Below are 26,529 nucleotides of genomic sequence, written 5' to 3'. Positions count from 1 at the left end.
GCCGGCCAATCAGCGCGCGCGGGCTCAGGGGGCGCGTGGGGCCACCCCACCCGCAGTCACGTAACACCGGGGTGGCGCGACATGGCACGGAGCTGGGGGGGGGGGGGTATAGGGCCCCGCGGGCGGTGCTGTTGCAGGCGAGGTGCCGCCGCGCTTGGAGCGGCTGGGGTTTGGCCAAGAGCTTGTCCCCCGCGGCCCGGCCCGCCCCGCCCCACCCCGCCCCGGCACAGCCTTCCCAGGTGCCCCGGCAGCGGCTGCCCTCGGCCAGCGGGGGCCGCGGGCGGGCGCGCTGCGTTGGCGTGCCGGCGGCTGAGGCACGCGTGAGCCCCGGCGGCTCAGCCCGCCGTGGGGAGGGGGCTTGCCCAGAGGGGAGGGCCTGCCCTGCCGTGGCGAAGTGGTGCCGTGGAAAAAGTTGCGGCCGCTTTAGAGCCAGGTGGTGTGAGCAGGAGAGCGTGTTTGGGTACCTGGTAAATCCGGCGGCTTCAGAGAAGAGCAGCCCAGTAGCTGAGTACTTCCTTCTGCCGATAAGATCTTCGCCTGCGCTCGTCACGGGTGGCGGCCGCCGCCGCCGCCGCTGCCCCGCTTGAATTGGTTTCAGACTCCTCCCGAGGCGACACAGGGAGCGGGAGAGCGGCGAGGCGGGAGGAGGCGATGCGCGGGGCCGCGCTGCTCCCCCCGGCCTCCTCCGCCCCGCGCAGCCCCGCTCCCTGCGCTGCTGGCAGAGCCGGCCGGGCGGCGGAGCCGCGGCTGGCGCCGACATGGGAACCTTAGGGAAAAGGAGAGAAAACCAGTGAGTCCGCCGTCGCTGTTTCGGTCTCCCGCTCCCCGCGGCGGCGGGACGGTGCCCCGCCGCGGCGCAGGCTGCGGTCCTCCCGCGGGCGGCGGCGGCGGCGGCGGGCCTCGGGGTCGCACCGCCGCGGCGCCTGAGGGCGTGAGGTGCCCGTCCGGGGCGGTGGGGACGGGTGCGACGTGCTGCTGCGCTGCCCCCCGCGGCGGGGCTGGCGGGGGCTTCCGTGGGGCGCGGGGGCGGCAGTCCGGGCTCCGCGGAGGGGGGGACGGGGGGGCGGCCGAGGCCCTCCCGGGTGGGAAAGAGAGGGGGGAAAGCGGCGCGGGAGGGGGGGGTGTCTGGGAGGACTTTGTTTCACCCTTTCGAGTGCGAGTGTGCGCCGGCGGGTCGGTCAGCGCGGGCTGGGGAGAGCCTCACGTTCCGGTCCCAGCGTGACAGCTGAGCGGGAGGGGCGGCTCGGCCCTCGCCCGGGCTCCGGTTACCTGCGGCGGCGCCGCCGGCGGGCCGTCTGCCGGGGGGACGCCGAGCGAGGGGCCGGGGCCGCGGAGCAAGGCTGTCCCCTCCGCGGCGGGGGCGGCCACCTGCCCCGGGTGTCAGTCCGCGAGCTGGGTTTCAGTCGTTGGTGGTTTCTGCCCCACCGCCGAAGAGCGTTCAGTGGAAACGCGGGGTGCTCGTCGCCCCGCGTCGCCCCCCAGCACGGCTTTAATCTATTTTTCATGTCAAGTGACTGCTGCTGTAAGGGGATCCGTTCGGATGAATGGCTGGTTTCAGCCGTGTCACCGGCCGAGTTTTGCCTGTCCAGCGTTGACAGGTCGGCCACAGTGTTATTGTAAACTTTTTTGGGGTTGTGGACACTTCAGTTTTTCTGCTCTCTGTTGCCAAGACCTAAAGTATCTTCTGCCGTAACTCCTACTTCATTGCTACTGCATTTCTAGGATCCTCTGCCCTGTGTTGGAGAGGCACTGGAGCAAACTCAGGAGAGGGGTTTAAGCTTGTAAAAAGAAAACCCGGAATCAGGCCTTTGCTCTTTTCGTACAAGAACAGGAAGTCAGATCACAAAGCTAAGAGGGAAATTTAGAGAAAGGGGAAGGGAAGAGAACATTCTTTGCGTAGCCCCTGTCAGCTACGGGGGAGCCGGGTGATGGTCACTGCCTCTGCGGGGTCAGGCCTGTGTTTTCCTGACTTTGAAACGATGGAGGCCTGGGGTCAGTGTTGGGTTATAAGTGACATCATGTACAGTTTTGTGGCTTTCCCAGCATTCAAATGAGACAGAAATTTAAGATGAGGCTTGAAATTCACTGGGATGAGGTAGGGTCCAGTCTGTCTTCATAAGGCATGCATATTTCCAACTTCATCCAGGAGTGCCTATACGGAGATGTTTATGTCTTTTACCTTGCCTGTCTGTATGTAATATGCACACTGGATAAATTTCTATGCCTTTTCTTCCCAGGACTGTCAGTTTATTAATAACGTCTTGCATAGCGTTCCAAGAAAAGTTGTACGAAAACTTAAGATAGCATCTTAAAGATGCTGGAATCACTTGTTTAGAAAGACGGTGGAGTGTAAACTGCCCCTGAAATAGACCCAAGTTTTACTGAAACAGCAGTGGTTGTTGCCCTTTTGTGAACAGTGTGGTTATGCTCTCAAGTCAAATTTTGAAGTGGTTCCTGTTATTTGCAGGCAAAAATGTTTCAGCACTTTTCATCAATATAATAATGTGCCTATTTACTATTTCACATAGAATTATGACCTTATATGCAAACAATGAACAGCCTTTAATATTATCTGTAGACATACACATTCTTGAAATCTAAGATATTATATCATCAAAATACAAGCCTAAAACCAGATATGTGCTTTATTTTGGTCTCTTTTACCTTTATTATTAAAGACATTAATTTAGTCACATATGCGATTTTAAAACAACTTAGTAGGAAAAAGTAGTATAGAACAGATGCAAATTAATCTGGGTTTTTTGTTTGTTCTTTTTTTTTTTTTAATTGTGAAATACGCCACTGTGAAGTTGCACTGATATTTTGTTTACTTAATAGTGATTTTCCAAATGAAATTAATAAAGCTAGTCTGGCATTTTTGAATGCGTGTAATATTTGATTATAGTTATTTTTTTCTCCTTTACTTTTGGTGGGCACACAAATATGTGGTGGTAGATTACTGCATAACAGTGTTCCTGTTACATAGTTTGAGGGGGTTTATGCTTGTGCTGAAATCGTAATGTAAACATAACTCCCCAACAAAGAAACAAGACTTCTGGTAATCTTGACAGATCATTGAAGGAGCTCTATAACCATAGGCTCTACAATCCACATTTAACGGTGGGGGGGGGGGGGATTTACTGAGCAGTCTCTTTGGTGTACGTATTAAGTGGGAGGGTTATGTCTTTCAGCACCATAGCTACAGGGACTTAATTGTCCTTTAAATCTCTCCTCCTTTCCCATGTAGTGTAAAATTTACCACTCGATCTTCTTGTATTTACTTCACTATTGTGCTTTCTTTTAGGCAACCTGCCCAAGCATGCAGCACTGCCCCTGAATCAGCACTTGAGCTGAAGCAGATCAGTCATTGTCCCAGCGTCTCAAATCTTACCCAGGTCACAATGGTGCCGTTGGGGCACTTAGCCAAAGGGGCCACTTTGGAAGATCTTCTTGAAATCTGCATTCAGTCTTTTGGTGAGTGTCTGTACGTTTTTAGAATTGTATTAATTCATTTGTGTCCTGGCTATGTTTAGGTCACTTACTAGTGAATTGCATTGATTTATTAGTGGAGTAGAAAGATGTAACTGAGAATTTTCTATACCTAGGTGACTGCATATTTTTATAGGTTTCTGGATCTGTTTATGCATATGTGTGTAATATATGCTAAGAGGTTAGTGTGACTACTGCTTTTTCTTGAGAGAATAAGACAAACACCAGTCATCTATACTTCTATGTGTGGTTTTTTGTTGTTCCTTCAAGTACCAATTTGGTAAACTTCAGCAAGTAATCACTATATTTTGCATATTGCAGTAATATTCTCATCGTGTCTGTAAACAACATGTTTATATCAAACATTTTGAAATGACCAGGGCTATTTTTACACTAGGTGAAATAACATTGCGCTGCTTTCTGCATTATTAGTACAGATTTAAACTTGATTCTTTACAAAATAGAAAGAATCCAAACAAAAATCACAACTGTATACCTTTTTGAGGCTATCAGTTATCCATTTATCTTTTTTACAGTAAGAATTGTAATATATGGACAAGCCTGAATCTTGCCTGAGCCCTACGTCCCTAGTTTCCTTTCCCAACTTTTTCATTAGTACATAAGTTTATTTTTTATATTATTAAAATATGTTAGTACTGAAGGCACTCAAAATGATTCTGAATAATTTGCTTGATAAGTAGTGCATCTGTTCGTTAATGCTGTGTCTTTCAGTGCTGTGAGCTATTCCCAAAGCATATGTGGGAAAGTCTCAGTTGCAGAGTAGTCCTTAAAACAATAAATGTACTTGAACACCCACTAAGCTCTAAAATAATTAATCTATATAGTTAAATAGTAACACATAGTGCTGATTGAGTGATAAAGCACAAATACTGTATAAACAATCACTAATCTTTCATATTCATTGGAATTTTTTTTTTAAACTTTAAAGCCAGCATGTGTAGAAAAATACATGTCTGAGAAGTCAATGAAACATGTAATTGTCAGTAACGTTTTTCTTTTTGGCTTCTTTTCTCTTCCATTTAATTATTGTGAAGAACATATCCACTGAGCTGCTATAAAGCCCTAATTCCTAAATGTTGATTCATATTTTTATAAGTTTTGGCTCGCTGGGGGTGAGATAAGACATCTAAAGCATGTGTAAGACCTTCATACAGTTTTAATACTTTGACAACTTGACCAATAATACTGTGTCCACATTTCTATGAAAAAATGATACTATAAATGTAACGTTATAAAAATCTAGTAAAATGATTACGGCGATTGATTTCAAGTAGTGTAGGTAAAACCCTGAATGGGAGATTATTGTTGGCTTAATTATTTTAATACTTTTTTTTAATACTCTATGTATATCAACTTAGACATGCTTATGTGTTCTTAGATTCCAGTGCATCTGTATATTATAAGGACTAAGGTGACAAAAAAAATCAAGTGTACCTGTCCAGTTCAGCTATATATGCATGCGGATCTTTCTAAAGTGTTTCATACTTCAGTTAGAAAATTTACCATTGCCCACTAAATAGGGTTTTCTTGAACCTTGACAAATGGTATGTAGGTCTAGCAAAGCGAATTGTAGTGCATCTGCAAACACAATCTTAAACTCACTAAGGACTGCTAGAATTATAATGTGTGCTGCAGAAGTTTAGACTCTTCATTGGGCAATTCATAGTAGTGTCTGTATTTGTACATCTTCTATGACTTTATGCAGGTTCTTAAGCTATGTTGGAATTTCCCTGTAGGGTATTTAAATAAATTGTAAAGTATAACTGTTACAACTATAAATAACTTACATAACTAAGTTCCTTAAAGAAGGTTTTTGTAGCTACCAACAAAAACACTATGCAAAATTCATTCACATCATTGTGCTGATAGAGGAAGAGATGGAATAAACTTTAATCTGGGAGTTTGAGGAGGGGTGGTGATAGCAAGAAAAATGGTGGGGAAAAAAGCATTTTTGCTGAATGATTGCGAGTAAACTGAGTGATTGAGTAAGTCTCTTCCCGTGCATAGTATTAAAGTAAAGTTGTCACCCTGTACTCTAATAGTTCTATTCAGACTGAGGTTATATCTTCAGTCTCAGATATGCTGACCTATAATATTTTGTATGTTATTCTAGAAATTCATTATTGTGATCTCAGCAAGTTTTATTTCAATGTTAAAAATACAGAAACCCCCAAGTTATAAGCACAGATTTGCTCTGTATATTTTAAGTTTACTTTCTGGAAAAAGGCCTTGATTCATTTGCTGTCTAGGGTTAAGGAGAACAATATGCAATAGGTAGAGATGATGATTTGTCACATTTCAGAATATATACTGCATCATGTTAATATTATGTGTACAATTACAAATACAATTCTGACATAAAGTATGCAGCTAAATTTATGTTCCTGGACTCAATTATACAAGTTTGGAAAAAGCAAATAATGTGTAAGAGAGGCTGCTGTCAACAATGGTGTGTAAGGGGAATCTGGCAGCTTTTTCCGATATGCAGAGAATGTCACAAAAAGGTATAATCAAGAAGGTATTAAGAATTAATACACACAGCTGTGAAGAACACAAGTATGAGTATTTATCTTACAGTATGGATGAGGGGAAAAAGTGAGAAAGGGGGATATGCTAAGTTGAAGTTAAGAGTGAGAAAGCTAAGCTTGCCATGGTGTTGTAAATGAATTCCAGGATGTTTTGTAGAAAGACAAGTTTTGTCCAGAGAGCCAAGTTTAATCCAAAACCTATGCAGAGGAGGCAAGGAACAAAGATTGGATCTTGGAGTTAGTGATACTGTCTGTGGGTCTACAACAGTGCTGGGTAGAAGATGACACTAGCATGTGGACAAATTTTTTTTTTTAAATTTTTTTTTTTTTAAGAAAAGACCAAAAGTTTATTCAGTGTAATTACCTTAAACATCTACTTTGGGATGATTAGTGTGTGTTCTTTCACCTCTCAAATTTGGTCATCTTTAGCTTGAACTGATGAATGATAGGCATGTGCTTTAGTGACAGAAATAGTGAGGGTCATATGAGGGAGTGTGAAGTCATGTAGATGTGGTTCATGATAACTACATCTGAGAGATCAGCTTTACACCAGTGTTTATTCAATTGCATGATGAGAAGGAGATGCTGAAAGTAGAGGTTTCTTCAAATCCCATGAAAGGTTGCATCAGGATGTGTAAGATGAATTATTCTGCAAATCCATTGCCAAAAGAAAAGGCAACAGAAAAGCCAGGATGTAAGCAAGAGTTCAGGAAAAATAGCATGATGGGACGTTGAAGGCAGGAAGTGTCTTAGAAAGCAGTATTGGTCCTGAGATTAGGAGAAGATTTGTAGAGACTTGAAACCGCTCTTATCAGTTTAAGGAGAAGAGATTTGTTTATATAGGACAGTGATTCAAAACACATTCTACATGACTTGGAAGATCTCTCAACATTGTAAGTAGCTACAGGATGCTGTTACTGCTATGATCTGGATTGACAAGAAGAGCTGTAGAGCTCAAGTAAATGCATCACATGTGATTGCCTTAGAAAAGAAGAGGAAGTGTAGCATGTAAGTGGAGCTGACAATAACTTTTAAAGATGAAAAGTGATTGTGTGGAAAGAAAGAGCAGTCATAACAGGGAAATGAAGGGAAAGAGAAATCAAAGAAGGGAAGAGAGTGCTTAGAGGGGAAGAGCAGGAGGTAGGGCAAAATCATTGAAAAGACTAGAAAATACAGAGGATTCAGTGAAATCTCTCCATCAGAGAGGTGAATTCTGAAAAGAAAGGTCATAAAGAGAAAATTAAAGGTAGATGTTCAATTGGCAACAAGATGGCTGAAGCTGTGAGTTCAGGGAAGCAAAGAAGTAATAAATAGATCTTGGCGTGGAATATGACAGCTTCAGGAGGGAGATAATTTATTCTGGAGAAAATCTTCATTAGTGACTGTGATTCTGGAGTGGAACTGTAAGTAGAACAGTGACTTTTAACCCCCTGCATCCATGTTTTTCCATTATGTAGTATATAAAATACCTGGAAAAGAATGTACTTTGACTGGCAGACAGTTCTCTGAAAGTCAATATGGCTTTGTCTCCTACTTTGCTGCTAGCTGTAAAGACACTTACCAGCTTTGTTGTTGAAACCGACAGAGTAGGGTCTGCTTTGCTGGTCCACAGCCATATTAACTGTTTAATGCTGACAGTTCAGTAGAACACAGGAAGCATATACCTAGTAGCACAGCCCTACGTTTTGCTAGTTCTTACAGCATTCTTTGTGAGACTGCATAAATGCATGTTAACATATATTTAGTCCAGAAAGTGTTACAGATCAGAGAGGAAAAATATAACAGCAGTGTTCACTTCACTGGATATCTTGTTAACTGTATACCTGCTAACTACAGAAATGAAGTAATAGTTGTTCCTAACACTTTTCACCCTAGACTGTCATGCTACTGTGAGCTTGATGTTCTGACTATGTGTTAGCAAGTCAGTTTCTATTCTAGCAGATACTTTTTTTCTGTTTGTATCTTCACTACATGTTTGTGCATGGTAAGAGGTCCCTGTTTCATTCCTTTGACTATAAGCGTTTCTCTTTATCTTATAAATGTACTTTTTTTTTTTAATCTTGAGTAAGGTTTAAGTGTGCTTATTTTTTTAAACAAATACAACTTTCAAGTGTTGGATGAACTATTTTAACATGCATTCAAGCTTGTAGACCACGTAGGGTCAGAGGGCCTTTTCCTTGCCCACACAAAACATTTGTTTAAATTGTTTTTACAAGTGTTTAAAAACTCTGTTGCAATCGGGACAAAATGTATCTTCAGCATAGTGTCAATTTGTTATGTCCCTGGAGTGTTACTTAGAACTACCTAACAAAAAATTCCAAGAGTGCACTTGAAAGTCGTAATTCATACAAACACTTGTGTCCTCCTAAAAACATCTGAGGGTCATTTAAGAGCTGAGAAACCCCTAAGATCTCAAAATTTTAATATTATGAAGGTATTTCTGTCCTTAACCTTTAAGTGCGAGATCTTACTCATTCGCCTCTTGCATTTGAGTAGTGGAAGGATGTATATTGTAGCACACAGAAGACCTATGCTTATTCTACAATTCAGGCACTTCAGTTACTGCTAGACAAGATGAATGTGCTCAATGGAAAAAAGAAATAATGAAACATCATCTTTAAATGCATGTCGCCATGTAGTGTCCCTGTGTCTGGTTTCTTAAGAGAGATGTAAGTAAAGCGCTTTAGGAAAGCAACCAAAATATTTCCCAGAGCGTGTAGCATAATTCTGTTTGGAAGATGAGCCACAATAAACCGTTTGCAGTGGAGTTAGTTGTTTATACCGCTACATCAATCTTCAATATGAAAAAAAAAATAAAAATTAAAATAAGATTTAAACCCATGGCTAGTACTTTTCAAAGCAGTTAAAAATCATAACCTCAAAGATTAGCAATGTTATTAATAGAATTTAGGTGAACCTAGTGCAATTTGCAACTTCTAATGGTCATAATACTCTTGGACAGCTAGGTGTAAGAGGAGGTTGTGATGCAAATTGTTCTGCAGTGTCTGATCAGTGCTAAGCTAGCCTGTTGCCTCAATGTGTGATAGAGATGTTTGTAAACAAACCTTAGAAACTCTGGAAACCAATTCCAGACTGATCTGGATGAAAGATGCCACAGAATTGTTTTGACAGAAATCAGAAATCTGGCAAAGGTGCTGGTGCTGGTTGCCTCCTAGGTGCTAGCTACCTAAAACTGTACAAGTTAATCATAGTTAACATTTTCTAGAATAAAAAAAATAACTAATTAGCAGAGCTGTCTAGTTCTATGAACTGATAGTTTTTATAGCTCAATTTTGTATCAATATCATGCAAAAATATATCGAGTCTTAGGAATTCTTTGAAAGCCAGGTAAGTATTGCATCCATTTTACAAACAATGAAACAGGCAAGTTAACTCATTAGGAGAACTGTAGCCATCTTCTCTAAAATACAGAAAATTTTAAAGTTCTATCCAGTTTTTCTGCTTTCAGTTATCTAGAAAAACCCATTCTACTCTTAACATAAGTACTTTCTTCCAGTCTAGTTAAAACGTACAATAACTAGTAAAACAATCACAGTTCAAGTATGAAGTTTATCCTTTTACCAAATTTACCATATACCAAATTCTAACATAGAATTCTGACTCAAAAGCAGTTACATATTTCAAGGCATATGCACACCCACAGAAGGCAATTTTGGTCATTTACTTTTTTTCTGTTAGGTTTGCCTGAATAGGCATTTGTTTTTATCTTGTGCTCCACAAACTTGCAGGGTTCCACCCCTTGCCCCTGAAGCCTAGGCTGAATGTTGAGGTCTCCAGACTCCCCAAAAGTACTTAAAGTTTGTTCATGGTATTGTTCCGTATTAAAATGTTGTTGATCATTGTGTGTTAAGTAATCTGGGTGCGATTTGGTCATATACAGTGCAGAAACTTTAGTATTGCTTGGCAAGAGAAACTATGTTAATGATCAATTAATGACATTGTGGGAACAGAAGAGTCATTACTGCTCTGTAGAATGCATGACATTGTGGGAACAGAAGAGTAGTTACTGCTCTGGAGAACACTAAGTGCTGTTTAGCTAACTATTAAAGTTAATTGTGATTGTACCAAAATGAAAATAGATTTCATTTTTAACCTGATGTCTGTGGAAAAAGTTTTCCCAAAGACAAGCAACTTAGAGATCTTCATATTTTAAAGTTCCATTTAGCTAATTTGACTTCAGTCTTTTCAATATAATTTTCCAAAGTCAAGAAATAAGTAATAAAAGAAAATGAAGAAAACTTAGACTTCTTGCTTTATGAAGCAGTCTCCCATTTAATTATATTTACCACAGTGATGTGATATAAAATTCTATCTTCATACCTCTAAATATAACTTCAGAAAAAAATATAACTTTTATTTAGCAATGCAAAAAAAGCTTAGGTAGCAATAGAAAATGATTAATTCTCCTGAGAATGTTGTATGAATTTAATTCTTATTCCTCAATCTATGTATGAAGTTGAAGCAAGAAATAAGTCACTTGTTCTTTAGGCTTCCCCATGCATTTTACTTCCTATGTTATTTGGTTTGGTTTGTGTGTGCTTTAGTGTAAAGTCTTTTAGTATTTTGCTGTGTATCGCCAAGTGTGAAGACATGTTTTTACATTGCTTTTTTAAGTCTGAAAAATAAGGGGCTTCCCTTAGACTGTTACATAGTTCAGTAGATCTTTCTGTTATGCAGGACAGGCTGGAGATTAAAAGCTAAGGTAACTTTCTAAACATGATATCACTTTTTTTCCCCCCATTACTGAGGTAAGACAGTGCAAGTGCAACCGCTGGCAAAAGGCAAAGATAAGAGAGTACCTGTTGGGAGCTATTAAGATTACACTTGCATTGGTGATGACTTCAGGAATCCCCAAACACTGCAGTTTTAATACTCAAATGTATATGGAGCTCACGTTCAGAAAAATTCAGTGCCTTGTGCCGCCTGTATTGTGTCAAAAGATCATTTAGAGATATGCAGTAATATCTTTCTTTGGAAATACGGAACTCCTCCGGCAGAGAACAGCATGAGATGTCAAGAGCTTCTTTTCTATTTTAACCTTTACATTTTTTTTGGGAAAAATATTCACTCTCAAAATACTCACTTTGGGTATGGGTGAGATTTGTCTTCTCTCTTCCTCCAGGAAACCAGTTATGTTTAATGTTGACCTCCAGTGTGTAGTGTTACTCTTTTAAAAGTGTACATTTAAGAAAAAAGAAAAAAAAAGTACTTAGGTTGAATAACATAGAAAACAATCAAATACCTTTATTAGTAATATTAACAAATGCCCTGCAACAGTACTTGGGAGGCATAAGACTCTTGCTCTGAACTAGACCAGCTAATACATTGGGGCCAATAAAGCTTACACTTGAACACATGTGGGAATGTTTCTCTGAAAATTTGGCATACTGCAGCTAGCTTGAATTGGCAATTGAGAAGCTGCTTCTGAATGCAGGTAATTTGATAGCAGTACCTGGTGATTAGGTATGTTTTTTAAGTTTGGAATGAAGCTGCGTGGGGGTTTGGGGTTTTTTTGTTTGTTTGTTTTTTAAACTTTGGTTCTTTTCATCTATGGTGAACAAGAGATGTTTCAGTCTAAGGGTGAACTGTTGTGGTTTAACCCCAGCCATCAGCCAAGCACAACACAGCTGCTTGCTTACACACCCCACCACCCACCCTGCCCAGGCCCTGCAGTGGGATGGGAGAGAGAATTGGAAGGGTAAAAGTGAGAAAACTCATGGGTTGAAATAAAGAGAGTTTAATAAGTTTAAAACAAACAAAACCAACAACCAAAAAAACCGAACAAAACCAAGAAAAACATGTGATGTGAAAAAAACTAATTGCTCATCACCAGCCAACTGATGCCCAGCCAGTCCCTGAGCAATGGCAGCTGTGGCAAACTTCAACTCAGTTTTTGTTGCTGAGCATGACATGATATGGTGTGCAGTATCTGTTTTGTCAGTCGGGGTCAGCTGTCCTAGCTGTGTCCCCTCCCAGCTTCTTGCCCACCCCCAGCCTACTTGCTGGTGGGGCAGTTGTGAAAAGGCATGCCCCATCTGCTGGGTTAGAAGCTACTTTGCCAGAGTCTGTAAACACTAATACTAGAGATATATCTGGAAGTTAGAGAAAAGACTAGAAAGCTGAGGTATGTAAGGGAGGGAAACAGGAAACAGTAAGTCAGAAATACTGGAGCAGGAGTAGAGTTGGAGCATGCATCAGTAATGAAAATCAAGGCCAGGAACTGGGATCTAAGTGATCTGCAACATCTTCGAGTCCCTAAGAGGAAAGCAGCTTGATGTCTGCTAGTCCGTTACAATTTGAACCTTTGGATGGGGCTGAGTTCATACTTCCTTGGATCTGATAACTGGCTGCCCCAGGATCAATCATGCAGTTAGAGAGAAGCTTGTTATAAAACACTGCAGTTGTGGGATGAGTAAGTGTGAAGCATGCAGCTGGGTTCAGTGGTCAAATAGTGATACCAGCCTCAGAAGTTTCTGATTCTGTTCCGGGAGTCTCATCTTATCTATCCATGCTTATGACACACCAGCTGTGTGGCCAGGCATTACACTTCAATTATTTAAGAGTTGCCTGCAGCTCAAAAGCTGCATGTGGCTCCAGTATCATGATTTAAAGCTTTGAAAAAGTCTTGAACACTCAAATGATGTTTTGTAGGCTTTGGAGAAAAAGACTATTTGATTAAAAAGTTCTTATCTAAATTTGCTAAAATCAATATTTTAAACATGCTGTAGAACAATGTATGGGGGGGTGTGTGTGTGTGTGAACTTTCTATCTTGTTCTGTGTACTTGATCTAAATTTCCAAGGCTAATGGAATGCTTTCCACCCACATTTCATTTGGTTTCTCTCGAAGTACATTTTAATTTTTCAAAATCATCCCATTTTGCCTTGACAAGAGCTTTTATCTTCTTGTTTTGATTTCAAAGAATTACCCACCCAGAGTTCTTTCTGCAAGATGTAGCTTCCCAAAAGCTGTTTCTGAGAGAGGGTAATGGCTTTCCCTTGAGATTTTTCTCCCCTAATGTTCCCTACCCTCACATAGTACAGTCTTATTATCCTTTTTGGATGCATATTAGACTCACTTGTGTCTTGAATATATCTGCATTGTTAATGAGTATTTGGAGGAACAGCAGTGGGTTCTCCCCCCCCCCCGCCCCGTTCTGTAGGGAATTTGAAGAGGGAAGTAGACTTGGAGAAGTGTCAAGTTTATAGGGTTTCTTCCAACATCTGTGTTTACTTGGCTTGTTTAGGGTTCTGTTGGTGCAGGATTGATCACAAAGTAGTATGATTCTTTCCCCTCTGGAAAATACTGATTTGTTCTCATTTTAATTTTGGAGTTTTCCTCCTAAGACCAATTACTTGTGTAAATAAATTTATGTATTACTCAATAGTTACAAGCATGTATGCACAATAAGCCAATTTAAAAAAAAAAAAAAAAAAAGCTTTAGCGCAATTCCCTGAGTATTTTGGTACTATCTGCTAAACAATATAGCATTCTAGTTGCATGAGGGGGAACACCACCATCCTGTATAGAATTAAATGTAAGCTGGAGAGCTTAAGACTCCACCTGCTTTCTGCTTCAGCTAAAATTAAAACAATAATTCTTTTACCTAATTAGTGTGTCATCTTTGTAAGGACATTGTAATTAAGTTATTTCTGAAAGATATTACGCACTTAAAATACTGATCTGAAGTAAAGAAAAATTCACTAAGGACAAGTACAAAGTTCTACACTTAGGGTAATCAGTTGTAAAAACAGTAAGGTAAAATCCTTGATATATAGCATTTCTTCAGAAAAGGATCTGAATGGGAAGATGGATTTTAAAACTGAAGATAGTTTAATGATATTGTACCACTGCAGAAACTCTAAGGACAGAAGTGCATGCGTAGAGGGATATGTGTGCTTATTTTTATTTTTTTATATATATACACACATTATATATGTACATTTACATATATAAAAATGTGTATATATATATATAAAAAGGTATTATGTACCTATATAAAATTGACAAATTTGGTGTTTCCTAGCTCAGAAAAGAGACAAGGGGAGCAATCCTTAAATAGAGAAAATATATTGATAAAAGATAGAGTGTTTTTTCTGTCTGCTGCAGGTCAGGTATAATGTGCTTAAGCTTGCCCAAGTTGCCTGCAGTCTTTGATTAGACAGTAAGGAGAACTCTAATGACGGACATGCTCAAGTGCTGGAATAAGTCACCTACAGAGGCTGTGAAATCCTCATCACTGTAGAATTTTAACAACAAATTAAACTGGTTCTGAAGCATACTGGCTTTGAGAAAGCTGATTCTGCATTGGAGCAGGGGAATAGAGAGTACATTAGCTCCTAGCCCTGATTTCTGCCATCAGCTGAGCTTTCAGCTGTCATTAAAAATAAAGACTATTTCCAATTCAAAAATTAAACACCCTAGTTTAAGTTGAAAGTGCTTGCTGACCCTCAATGGTGTCATAACTGATGAGCAGGGTGATGGCTTCTTATGAATCTGATTCTAACCAAATGTGATCAATTTAATGAAGAGAGTTAAATGACAGGGTACCAAATTCCAACACAGCAATAATAAATCTGTAGTAAGAAGACTACTATGTGTTGCATAAGTTTTAAGCTGAAGGGGAACAGAGTGTTTCCTGTTTGTGAAGGGAAGTTCCAGGAGGTATCCATGAAATACTCATGAACTATTTAATTCAAATTTGGTTGCTTCTAGCCAGTCTAAGGTTGTCTCGTAGTACTGCACCTCTCGTGGGGCAGAGACATTGACTTATGGCTGTTTCAGTTCAGTCACTAAACCCTAGCATGTACTCCCACGTGTACCTTCAGATTTCATACATGTCTGTGTGTTTCATCGAAGTCTTTGAGACCTTGAGAACATCAGTTCCCTCAGTTTTCAAATCACATGCTGCTTTAGTAATCTTTGCAGACATTTATAACACCATCCCCACACCATCATCTTTAAGCCACCAGAAAAAAAAACACTTTGCAGAAATCTTGAAGAATTTGATGTAGCATATCAGTATAGCAACCCATGACTTTCAGCTTTGCACTGAATAAGACTGCCTGGCAATTGCTTGATGCTTTCTTGCATTGCATTGCTTCTGGTGCTACTTTTTGATAACCACTGGAAGACTTAAGGGAGTTTACAAGAAGTTATTCATGTTCTAAAGAAATTATTCATGTTCTTAGTAGCTTAGTCACTGATCACGTGATGTCAGTGCTCTGTGATTAATTTCTGATTCATTTCAAATTGTACATTAGGTGATAGAGTTGGAACCTGCTTATGAAATAAAGACAATGCTTATGAAATAAAGGCCTCTTCGACCTAGAAAAGCTAACTTTTCTTTCTTGCAAAATTCAGTTCAGTTAAGACATCCTTGGCATTCTTCCTGTTGCCTTATCATTGCACTTATGAGTGGGTAGGTCTCACTACAATGATCTTCTCTATTGAACATACTCTTTCTGTTAAGTGTGTTTACCACAGGCTTCATGGCCATCAGGACCTGGTGAAAAGCGGGCAGCGTGCTCTTAAAGCCTTGCTTATTGGCCTTTGAGTACTTCAATTCTTTCAACTATTCTAGGAACAAGTGATACTTCAGTTGTTTCTAAGTCATAGATTACAGGGAGCCACCAATTGCATCGTGCAATAGAGTGGCTGATGGGCCTAGATTATGATGTTCTTACCCTTGTGTGTTCTGAGTCTTGCATATGCAATGGAACTTTTGTAATTGTAGTTTTTAGCAGCTTTGTGTTACTACGTAGATAATAAAATATTTAGCCCTAAATGTCTTTGTGTTTTGACTCATGTAGTTAAGTACTGAAAAAGTATATTCAACTCCCACTTCCTTGTTTGTTTCAAAGAATATTTATTAAAACATCTTAGTACAATAAAGGCATTTAGAGGAGGAAAAGCGTGTAACCATTGGGTTATTTGTATTTTGGTGCAGTGAAACAAAGCTAAGGCTTATGCAGTATTTTGCAGCTTGCTTTAAGGTAAATCGACTAACTGAAACACACCCATTCCACTTTATTTAGTATTCACTTAGTGGTTTTTGCTCAGCAGGGTGTGTGGTTAGAAACAGGTATACAAACGGAAATGAAAATGAGTCTCAAAGTTTTAAAACAAACTGCTGGAGGTTCAAGAGAATGCTGCAGAGGCATTCAGAGACACTTGCAACACAGTCAGGAAAGCCCTCTTATTGGCTCCACTGTTTGCACAGAGATAGTTTACCACCGCTTTTGTTACTTCCTTACACACAGCTACAGGTTAGCTCTCTGAAAAGAAGTGACCTAGTGGTCAGAGATGTGAAAGACCCAGTGACAGTTCTGAAACTGAAACTGAGCTGGAGTCTCTGCTCACCTAAGGCCCATTTTTAGCCGTTTAACTCCATGGATTTTTTTGAATTATGAATTTGTGAAATACAGATGGAAGAGGAATCAGATTCAATATTTTTCTGTTTAGTAACACCTGCTGTATCATGGTGTATGCACTTGAAAAGTCCTTCCTTTTAAAACTGGTCAGGAAGATGACATTAAATATTTGATACTGCTTGTGTTTGTAAAACTGCTACAGTTCCATGCAGGCTTGCTGTTAAGTGCTGAACTGTACTGGGAACCTTAAGGTTTTTTTTCCTGCAGAGTGTTTATTTTTGTTTTTAAACCATCACCAATACAATGGTTTTCTTTGTGGAGATAAGCCTTTTAGTTGGGTGAGAGAATGGACAGCACAAAATTTAGTACTGCTTTAATGCGTGCAGAATAATTGCATGTCGTCATAATGAAGTCTATCTCTGTTGTGAGATACTTAGGTCTGGATGTCGTGAAGCACAAATGCACTTTCATTATGCAAGAAAATACCGTAAATGTGTTGACCTAATCACTAGTAGTAGTCAGAACATACTGTTTTTCTCTGAATTGTAAAATGGAAAAGGTAAAATGGAAAAGAGTCCTTCTAGAGGACAGAAATTCAGTCTGGAACCTGGTACCAACTGTTACCTGTGTTATGTCATGGCAGAGGATTTTGGAATATGTACAAAGGAGAAACTGCTAGGAGAGAGAGTTATTTGCTGTCTTTGTTAGCTGGAGATGATCTATATTGAGCGCTTCTGAAAACCTGGTCATTTAATTACAGCTGTATATACTTAATAGTACATGTGCACATGACGATTTGGCTTCAAAGTTAAGGATATATTGAACTGCTTTTCTGATTAAACAAGAGCTGTTGGATGGAGGCTCTGGCAGAACACCAAGTTTTTTAAAATGGGTGAAAATTGTTACAGGCCTCTGTGTGCAAGGCCTAAAATAATTTTAGTCTTCCTGAAGACACTGGAAGAGTACAAAATGCCAAATATTAAAGGCCTGAATAAGTACTGATTTCTGATGTTCCAGCCTTCCTCTGCAAATTTCCTACTTCTCTGGATGAATACTTTGCTGTTCTGCCCTCAGTGCACCTGCTGTAATACCTAGGTAGTTTATATCCCAGAAAGATTCTCTAGGTAATGAATGAAATTATGTGAGAACATGAGCAAGGAATGCATAAACTTCGGTTCATGCTATAAAACTGAGAACTTGTAGTATAAGTCAAAAGGCAGCTCAAGAACTTTTAGTTACTTGGGGTCTCATTTATGGGGCTATAGGACAGGCAGACTTTCCCCTCGCCCATATTGCTGTAAGTAGAATTGCTCCTTACAATTTAAGTGTAACTACAGAAGATAGATTCAGAAAGCGGTGTCTCGTGTTCAGTGTTGAAGATCACCTGATGCATGATGTCCTCATTCTGGGCTTGATAGTGCTGAGTGGGTTGATGCATGTTCACATAGGCTCTGCCAGAATTTACTGATCAGGATTTTTCTGCCTGTCTTGCCTGAGAGGCTGGCTGTAGGTATTTCAAGACTCTTTATTGTATTAAGTTTCCTCCAAACTGACTAAGCTTTTGCTAGAAGAATGAAGTTAACCCACACCAGGTATATGATACCCAGCATATCCTCTGCTTTCAGGGCTTCAAACAGTCAGCTAAAACAATAACTTCACATGTAAACTACAGATCTAGGCCATTCTGAGTCACCTTCCTACTAAACTGTATCTACTCTGCGTGAAATAGTCAGCCTGTCTGCCAGCTTAAACTAAATTTAATGGAAAGATGGGAATCTCAAAGAATTGCTTGTGTAGAAGAGAGACATCCAGATCAGTACCCATGTTGGTGTAGGGGCAGCTGTGTGAGCCCAGCATTGGTTTGATTTGATTTGCTGTCTGGCCAGTCAGCCTGGATTCAAGGTTTTGTGTAGCTAATAGCTTTAAGCATGAGTGAGGAGTTATGGCATTGTTGTGAGGAAGAGAAGGAAAAGACTTTCAGGGGAGAGTATAGTGATAAAGGGCATGAATAGGACTATTGTGGAGTGAAGAACAGAAGAGACAGATCTAGAGGAAATCAGACTTTATTAGTTCTAGCAAAGATCCAATGTATTGTTCGAAAGGAAAGGCCTGGGCTCTGGGGTTCTCTCTTCACATTTGATACCTTCCTGTAGAAAGGCATGGAAACTCTTGCTGAATGACTAACATGGATTATATTGTTTTGCAAGTGGGCTAAGTTCAATGTTCCTTTTTGGTGTTGTGCAATTTAAAAAAAATTTTTTTTCCCCTCTAGTAATAGATGCCAGTTCATATGCTGCAAATCTGCTGTTTCACCTACCTGTTCCATTTTGCCTTATTGTGCGTTGCTTCTGCATATTGTTTCTGTTATTGCTATTTTAAGTGATAAGTACATTTATCCTCATAGAGGACAGTGTATTTAAAATTATTCAAAAAGGTAAATTTTCTTCTGTGTTTGAAATGGTGTCTAATTCCAGTTCAAGCTACTTAGGTTCTCTCATGGCAGGCTGTAGAAAAAAAAATCATCTGTTAATGTTTACAAACACTTTCAGTACTGTGTTTGTTATACAAATGGAAACTATTTTAAACATTCTGTTACATTTTATGTCCTTGATCTTTTCTGAATATGGAAAAAACCCCCACAAGACCCAGAAGATAGATGTAGTCTTAAAAACCTTCTTCAAGTGAAATCCTTGTAGCGCATAGTTCAAGGAAATGTGTTGGGACATTTAGGTCCAGCAACAGGAGTATGCATAGGTTAACCTCTGGGCTTCTGCATACGTTATATCTTGTTCCATGTGCATCTAGGTATAGATCCTAACCTGTGCACGTACTTTAGTGTTATGTATGTCGGTTGTACAAAAAGGCTCACAAACACTTAAGAATATTGCTATTCTGTTTGATAAGTTCAGTCATGCCACTGACTGACTGGTGTAGATCAGTAACTGAAGTCTTTTGCTCTGCAGTTCATTAGTTTGTTTCAAAGGTTATACTCATCTGCCTAAAACTAACCATTTAAGTGCATTGCTGGGCTGAGATCCTTATGTATAATTATCTGGATATTTTGAGTGCTTTTGAGACATAACTGCCTTTTTTTTTTTTTTTTTTTTTTTAAGGATCTTCCAAATCCTGGTAGTGAATTATAGTTGTTGATACATAGTTCTCATCAGAAAAATGATACACTTCCGAAGTTACTAAGTTACTGCTATCTTTCAAATAGCGTAGGTGAACAGGCCTGATTAGAATTAGTGTTCTGAAAAAGCCTTTTGCAAGTTGTTTACCAAGGTATACCAAGATTTCAATATGAATACTCCTTTTTTTTTTTTTTTTTTTTTTTATTTCCAGATTTAGAAGGAAATGCATATCAAAACAACCAGCTGCTAAAGATAATTCTGGCCATGCATCAGTTTATCATCTCCTCTGCAGACATGCTCCAGAAACTCATTGATCTATATCCTTTGTAATATTCACCTGCTGTTAAGGTAATATTAGATAACTTGACAACTTTGAAATGGGTAAGTAGAGGATATTTAATCTATGGGTGTATTACTGTTCTACTCATTAAACAATATACTTGTTCTTTACATGTTTTGGTTGTATAGTGTGTTTTTGTTTGGTTTAGGGTTGGGTTTTTTTGTTTGTTTGGTTTAGCTTATCATCCACAGAGAAAAAGATGAAACTCCAATTCAGATTTGAAGTAGCATAAATCACTGTCCATTGGCCACGGAGGGACTACCTAGCAGGTTCTAGATTAACATAGGCACCTCAGTTAGGTACTGTGAACCTGGGCCTAAGTTTCAGATCTCTTTCTCTGTGTCCTCCATACAGATAGAAGAGCAAAGAACAGAAGTGTAATTTTTGAAAATACTCTGATTGTATAATCTGGAGATGAAAATTTTCAACAAATGCTATTTCTCACTCACACACTCAAAATAAATCATAAGCTTTTCCTTCCCATTTGTTCCCATTTTGAGATGACTGCCTGGACTCATTCATGTGTGTTTCTGGCTCATTAGGTTTTTCACAACAAAGCTACTAGATCATATTGGCAATACTAGCCTTTCTTAGGAATTGTGGAATATATTACCTGACTTCTTAGCTTTCCAAAATGTTTACTCCTAATTAGATGAGCACAGCACAGGAAGCAGACCTGGCATGCTAAGAATCTCTAGCCAATTTTGGTACAATTTAATTTAGGTAATTCTTTCTTCCCCCAGATTCTGTATCTTTCTGGCTTTTAAAAGCAGCGTCATTTACCACAGAGTGTTAGCATAGTGTTGGATTCTGACTGTCCTGCTGCTTCTCTAACCACAAGTGTTAGATCAAGTGTGCTAAGCTACAACTGTGGTGTAGTGTTGCATTTAACTTAGGCTCATGCGCTCTTTGAAAATGGAAGGAAGTAATTGCATGTTTCTGAGAAGTAACGTTTTCTACAGTCAGAGAAGTGATTCAAACTTTTATCAGACTTGCATATTTTGCAAGCTTGGTTTTTGACTCTGTGTATAGCTCCCTGTAAAGACATTGAAAGGTAAAGATGGTTTTGAATTGATCAGATAGTCTGGGTTCTTGTATTTTGAAAAACCTTGCAAATGTCCTGGTTTCACCATTTTCCATCCCCTAAATTATGTGAGTGATTTTAGGTAGTTATGGATGATTTGTAAGTGATCTAATTTCAGACATTCAGTTCAGGGCCCTTCAGAATATTTGGGAACTTATTCAGACCTCACTAGTTCTACAGTCAGCCTAATTTAAGCCCTTCATATGGGTGCTTAAATTGTGGATGGTATGTTCCCTCAGTAGCAGTGGCAGTAGATTTAGCATGCAGTTCCTCCAGTGGGAGGATCCACAAAGTATTTTCATTGAATTATGTTTTTTAGTACTGAAAATATGTGTGTAATCTACAGCAGAAGAATCAAGATATGCATAATACATTTTCCAAATAGATTTTCCATGTCTTCAAAATCTATTGGCTACAATATCACAAATTGTTTTATAGAGCTAATAGACTAAAAATCTGGGTGTTTCTTTCCAGTTATTTATACAGCAAATCAAATGAAAACTGTTGCACAGGTTAGGAAGGTGAGGTTAGCAAGGAGAGGCATTTCACATTTTTCTCTACCATTGTATACAACTGGTTATGTTTAAAGGAAAATAGCATCATTTTGGGAAAAGCTCCAGTGAATCGTAATTAACTGAAAAGGATTTCTTCATAAGAGCAGTAATTGATAAATTTGGTATTACTGTTTCAAATTTTAGTGAGATGTGCAAGGGCATGAGTTTTATTAGAAATTGTGAGGCATGTTGCAAAGAAACACCTGTAGAAAGCTGAATCATTTTGTTACTTAACACTATTCAGTAGGGCAGCTACATCAGTATAACTCATAGTAGTCATATTTGCAATAAACTTTTTCTAACCCTAATCTGATATTATATGCCATCAGTAGAATGATTCCTACTGCTTACAGATAGGGAAGTATCAAGCATGTTACATTTCATGTCATATGTGAATGGATGTGGTTTTCCTTAACAGTTTTCTACCTATCTTAATGCTTTAGAAAATAAATCTTCTATGCTGTGTGTAAAGATATGCTATTTTGTGAGGTAAGAATATTCTTGCTTGGTAGCTATTAGTCTGCAGCTATCCATGTGCCATACCTAAGAATACTTTTGCATATTTTAAGCTGACATTAAAAAGAGAAACAGCTATACTGCTTCAGCTTTTCAAGGTTTAGTTTAGCAGCATTACACAAAAAGGCCCAACCAGCTTTGTGCAGATCCGTTGAAGTCAGTGCATGAATTGTTGTGTCACAGTTTTGAACTGAGTCTGTATGAATCTGTATCTTAAACATCAGTGAAAATTGACAGTGCTCAGGAATTGGTAGCATTGTGTCTAATATTACATAGGTCTATTAAAAAAAAGTGGGATATTGCAGCTATATTGCTTATATTAAGCAAAACTTCATTGCATTCTGTAGGTAATTCTCCTTAGTAATTCTACTTAGTCACTTGCAATGATTCCAGATCACTTTTTTTTTTAATTAAGTATAGTAAAGTTTGATATCTCAGTTTACAGAAAACAGAACAGAGGAAAAAAAGATGAAACTTTTTTTACACAAAATGGGAAATAAGTAGTAACAGGAAGGTAAAATTTGTTTTAAGTAGTGATGATTTTATTATCTCAAAGCAGATTACTGGTTAGGTCAGAATGCTTTGGTATTGTATGAGATCTGGGAGCATTTTTGCTTCTAGGCAAATTCATACATATGTGCATCTGTAAGAATGTGCATTTCCATTTTTCCAACAAGCACAGATTTTTACATGCATGCGTCTAGTGGGTCTGGCTGGGATGGAGTTAACTGTCTTCATAGCAGCCCCTATGATGCTGTGCTTTGCATCTGTAAGTAAAACACACCAACGTTTTGGCTATCGCTGAACAGTGATTGCACAGCATGCAATTTCTGTTTCTCGCTCTGCCCCCGCAGACTGTAGGCTGGGGGTGAACTTGAGGTTGTGAGGGGACACAGGCAGGACAGCTGACCTGAATTGGCCAAAGGGGTGTTCCTATGCCATACGGCATCATGCTCAGCAATAAAAACTTGGGGGGTAGTCATTCCAAAGTAGCTGTTGCTCAGATATTGGCTGGGCATCTTGTGGGAGATAGTGAGTGATTGCCTTTGCATCACTTGTTTGTTTGGTTAGTTTTTTTTCTTTCAGTTATTAAACTGTCTTTATCTTGACCCACACATTATTCTCACTTTTGCCCTTCCTATTCTCTCTGTGATTCTGCTGGGGGGGGTGGGGAAGGAGTGAGCAAGCAGCTGGGTGGATACCTAGTTGCTGGCCAGGGTCAACCCACCACAGTGGGTGACAAATCACCTATAGGAATTGAAATATAAAATATATGACTGAAACAATTTGAATGCCCAACATAGAAAAGTGTAGTTCTTGGAAAATATTTTGTGCGCGTGAGACTGAGTCATCTGTAAACGATTAAATATATTTAATTAGTAAATTTTTCTTCAGTTAACAGATAAAATTCCGACTACCACAGTGCATTTTTTTATGTCCAGACTAAATAATTTCAGGTTTTAAAGGAGTATATAAAATTATCTAGAAGTTCATGAAGAAAAAAATCAGCATGCATATTATCTAGATTTAATGTGAAACCAGAAATTTTAATATTGAATTTTTTTGCAAACATTTATGTAGTATAGTTCTATACAGCATTAAGACAGGTAGTTTCTGATTTGTTTTTGATCTTGAAATTCTGATTTTTTTATAAAATCACAGTGGCCTAGCTAAAGCATCTAAAAGCAAAATTTATCCCCTGAAGTTGGTCAAGAAGAAATATAACTCATAAACAGGAGCAACTATCTAAATTTCAGCCTTGCTGATGTTAGACCAAAACCTTTATTTTTGTGTTTCTGTATTTTCAATGTGCAATAGGTATTGGATTACAGAGTTCTGGGTTATGTTCAAAATGGACTCTAAACTATCCACAACTATGGAAGAATTTCAAGAACTGGTTAAAGCTAATGGTGAGGAGTTACACTGTCATCTAATTGACACAACCCAAATGTGAGTGCCAAAGTCTCATTATGCTTGGAAAACAAACTTTTGCTCTGAATTTCCTTTATTCAAATATAATGTCTCTCCAGTATAGCAGGATAGTGGTCCTATAGTGGGTTAATTTTAGTAAGTCATATGTTACCTATCCTTAGAAGAGTTTATACATCATTATAGATTAAATATGTAGAGGAACAGAATGCCTTTCAAGTATGACTTAGGTTGAATTTAACTGCTGTGTAGACTTTGTGCTGATTCTTTATGCTAGATAAATTTTACTCTATCCAGGGAACTTAGAAAATTTGTAGAGGCCTAATGATTTTGAAAGATCACTTGAAGTCAGTGAGAAAGAAAATTTTTTGATTGGGTAACAGATGAGGTAAAAAAAGTGTTTGTTTTTAACACCAAAGGTAAGTGAGAAGATACAGTTTATTACATTGCCAAACTCTTGATACTATTTTGTGTGATTTTAGTTATAAAATTACTTTTCCTGTCCAGAATAAATCCTACAGTTATATATCACATAGTTCCTTCTTGGGAAGAGAATCTTCCTTGTTATATGAGAGCAAGATAGTTCTGCAGAATTGCATAACAGTGTCAATTCATACTTTGGTTGGAAATGCACAGGCGAAAGCAGAGCAGAATTTGGCATACATTTTATATCTGGTTATGAGAGAGGATATTTAGTTTTTCAAATCCAATTAAATTTCATTACTCCGTGGGCGAATAGCATAGGCAGACAGTTCATACTCAGAGGCTGGTCAAGGAAATGTGTAAGAATTATTAAATGGAGGAGCACTGGATGTGTTCAATGAAGACAAAGTTATGGACAGCAATTCTGGAAGTGCAATATATAATCTCATGCTGTTTAGTAATATAGTTGTATTGTACCTATGTGCTACATCAATATAATAAAGACTAACAATAATGTTTTGTCCTATAATCTCTAATGCATGAAAGGAGCTTGCTGTTTAGAAATTCAAATAATTCACTTTTTTTTGCAGTAAGGCATGAAAACAATGTTACTTTTGTATTAGGGAGAGAGGAAAAGTTTGCTCTTCAGAAAGTAACTCAGGATAATTCTGTTTTAAAATTTGTCTAAAAGAAATTCTAGGGATTGGTCTCGAAAGCTGACACAGCGTGTGAAGGCCAACACCAGTAAGAAACGGAAAGTCTCGCTTCTTTTTGATCACCTTGAACCAGAGGAGCTGTCAGACCACCTTACCTATCTTGAATTTAAGTCTTTTAGAAGAATATCAGTAAGTGATTATTTATTTATTTATTTATTCAGTCATTTATTTTAAAGATGGGAAGGATGTAGAAAAGATGGGAGAGGGGTAGTATTACAACATTAACCCTGCAATGCAAGCTGTTGGACAAGCTGAGTCTGTCCAGACTCTTTTAGTTTTACTAGTTTTGAAGGTGGTCGGTGGTACTTATTCTGAGTACATACCCTTTTGCTGCAGTCATTTCAGAGAGGGAGAGTGAAGCTTTTAAGCAACTGTGGAACAGAGCTGGGGCATGATCAGTTGGAAGGGAAAGGAGTAAACCATTTGATCTTCTTCCAAATAATCTCTTTTTGTTAGAACAAGTGGTGTCATTGGGCACATGAACAAGCAGCCTCCTTTGACCCAAATCAGTAATCAGGCTAAAATGGGATGAAGGAAACTTGGAATTTTCTCCTAGAATGCTAACCTCCTGTGGTTGTAGGAAACAGTGCAGCATTCTTGTGCAGTGACTAATGGACTGTCTGTATAGAAGATGTCCACTGGACTCTGCTTGCCATTTTTGATTATGCATAACAAAATAAAGACTAGGGATAAGAAAGCACTTGAGAAAATGCCATGTTTTTAATGTGAGAGGGGCTTAAAATATTTTATTAGACAAGCTTTCAAGTACACAAACAATTCTTAAGGATTCGTCTCATATTTTCTTTCATTCGATTTGTTTTCTCAGCTATGTTGGTAACAGTTAAGTTGCTAACTTCCCTATGCACCTTGGCTTCACTTGCATCCTTATATGCTACAACATTACTTCTATTCAAACCTGATACAGTTCACACATGGAAAAGAAAAGTGAACATTAGAGACCAGAATCTAAGATGGTTGCAAAGTCAGTGTGATGGTAACAGTGAAAGCAAAGTGGTTTTTTTTAGGGGTTTTTGTTTGTTTGGCTTATTTGGTGGGGGTTTTTTTGAAACACTACAATCTGAAGATGAAGTCTTGCAAGGAAAGGGGCTCTCAATAGATTGTGGAAGATTTCACAGTTGTGTGTTAGTGTACTTTATTTTGAGCTGACAGTATATGACTCTTCATGTTTTGTGTTAAATTCAAAAAGCCATAGAACCAGAGTCATGCACAGATTGCTGCCTGTAGGCAGTAATAATATGCAAAGCTTATATAATTCTTAACATTTTCAAGCTCTGTGCAGACATAAAGTAATTAATGATTAATAAGCATAACAAGTATGATAGCAGTCAGTGTCAGATGTGTCATAGAGTTCCAACAGTTACATACTTGTATACATTTTATATGC

The 26,529-nt window shown here is 38.9% G+C and overlaps 1 protein-coding gene across 1 annotated transcript in view; it reads left to right on the top strand.

Moving 5' to 3' along the window:
• The first annotated feature begins 241 nt into the window (after window positions 1-241).
• RASGRP1 (RAS guanyl releasing protein 1) overlaps window positions 242-26,529 on the top strand; it is a 45,052-nt gene continuing 18,764 nt past the window's right edge. The window contains exons 1-6 of the mRNA XM_075030382.1: window positions 242-790; window positions 3,305-3,474; window positions 19,774-19,879; window positions 21,967-22,029; window positions 23,875-24,006; window positions 25,100-25,253. Coding sequence (XP_074886483.1) covers window positions 759-790; window positions 3,305-3,474; window positions 19,774-19,879; window positions 21,967-22,029; window positions 23,875-24,006; window positions 25,100-25,253 — 657 coding nt within the window. The 5' untranslated portion in view covers window positions 242-758. The remainder of the gene's footprint in view (window positions 791-3,304; window positions 3,475-19,773; window positions 19,880-21,966; window positions 22,030-23,874; window positions 24,007-25,099; window positions 25,254-26,529) is intronic.

This window comes from Buteo buteo, chromosome 6, assembly GCF_964188355.1.
Source record: "Buteo buteo chromosome 6, bButBut1.hap1.1, whole genome shotgun sequence".
Lineage (NCBI taxonomy): Eukaryota > Metazoa > Chordata > Aves > Accipitriformes > Accipitridae > Buteo > Buteo buteo.
Note: the sequence above shows the minus strand (reverse complement) of the source record. Positions and strands in the feature narration are given on the sequence as shown.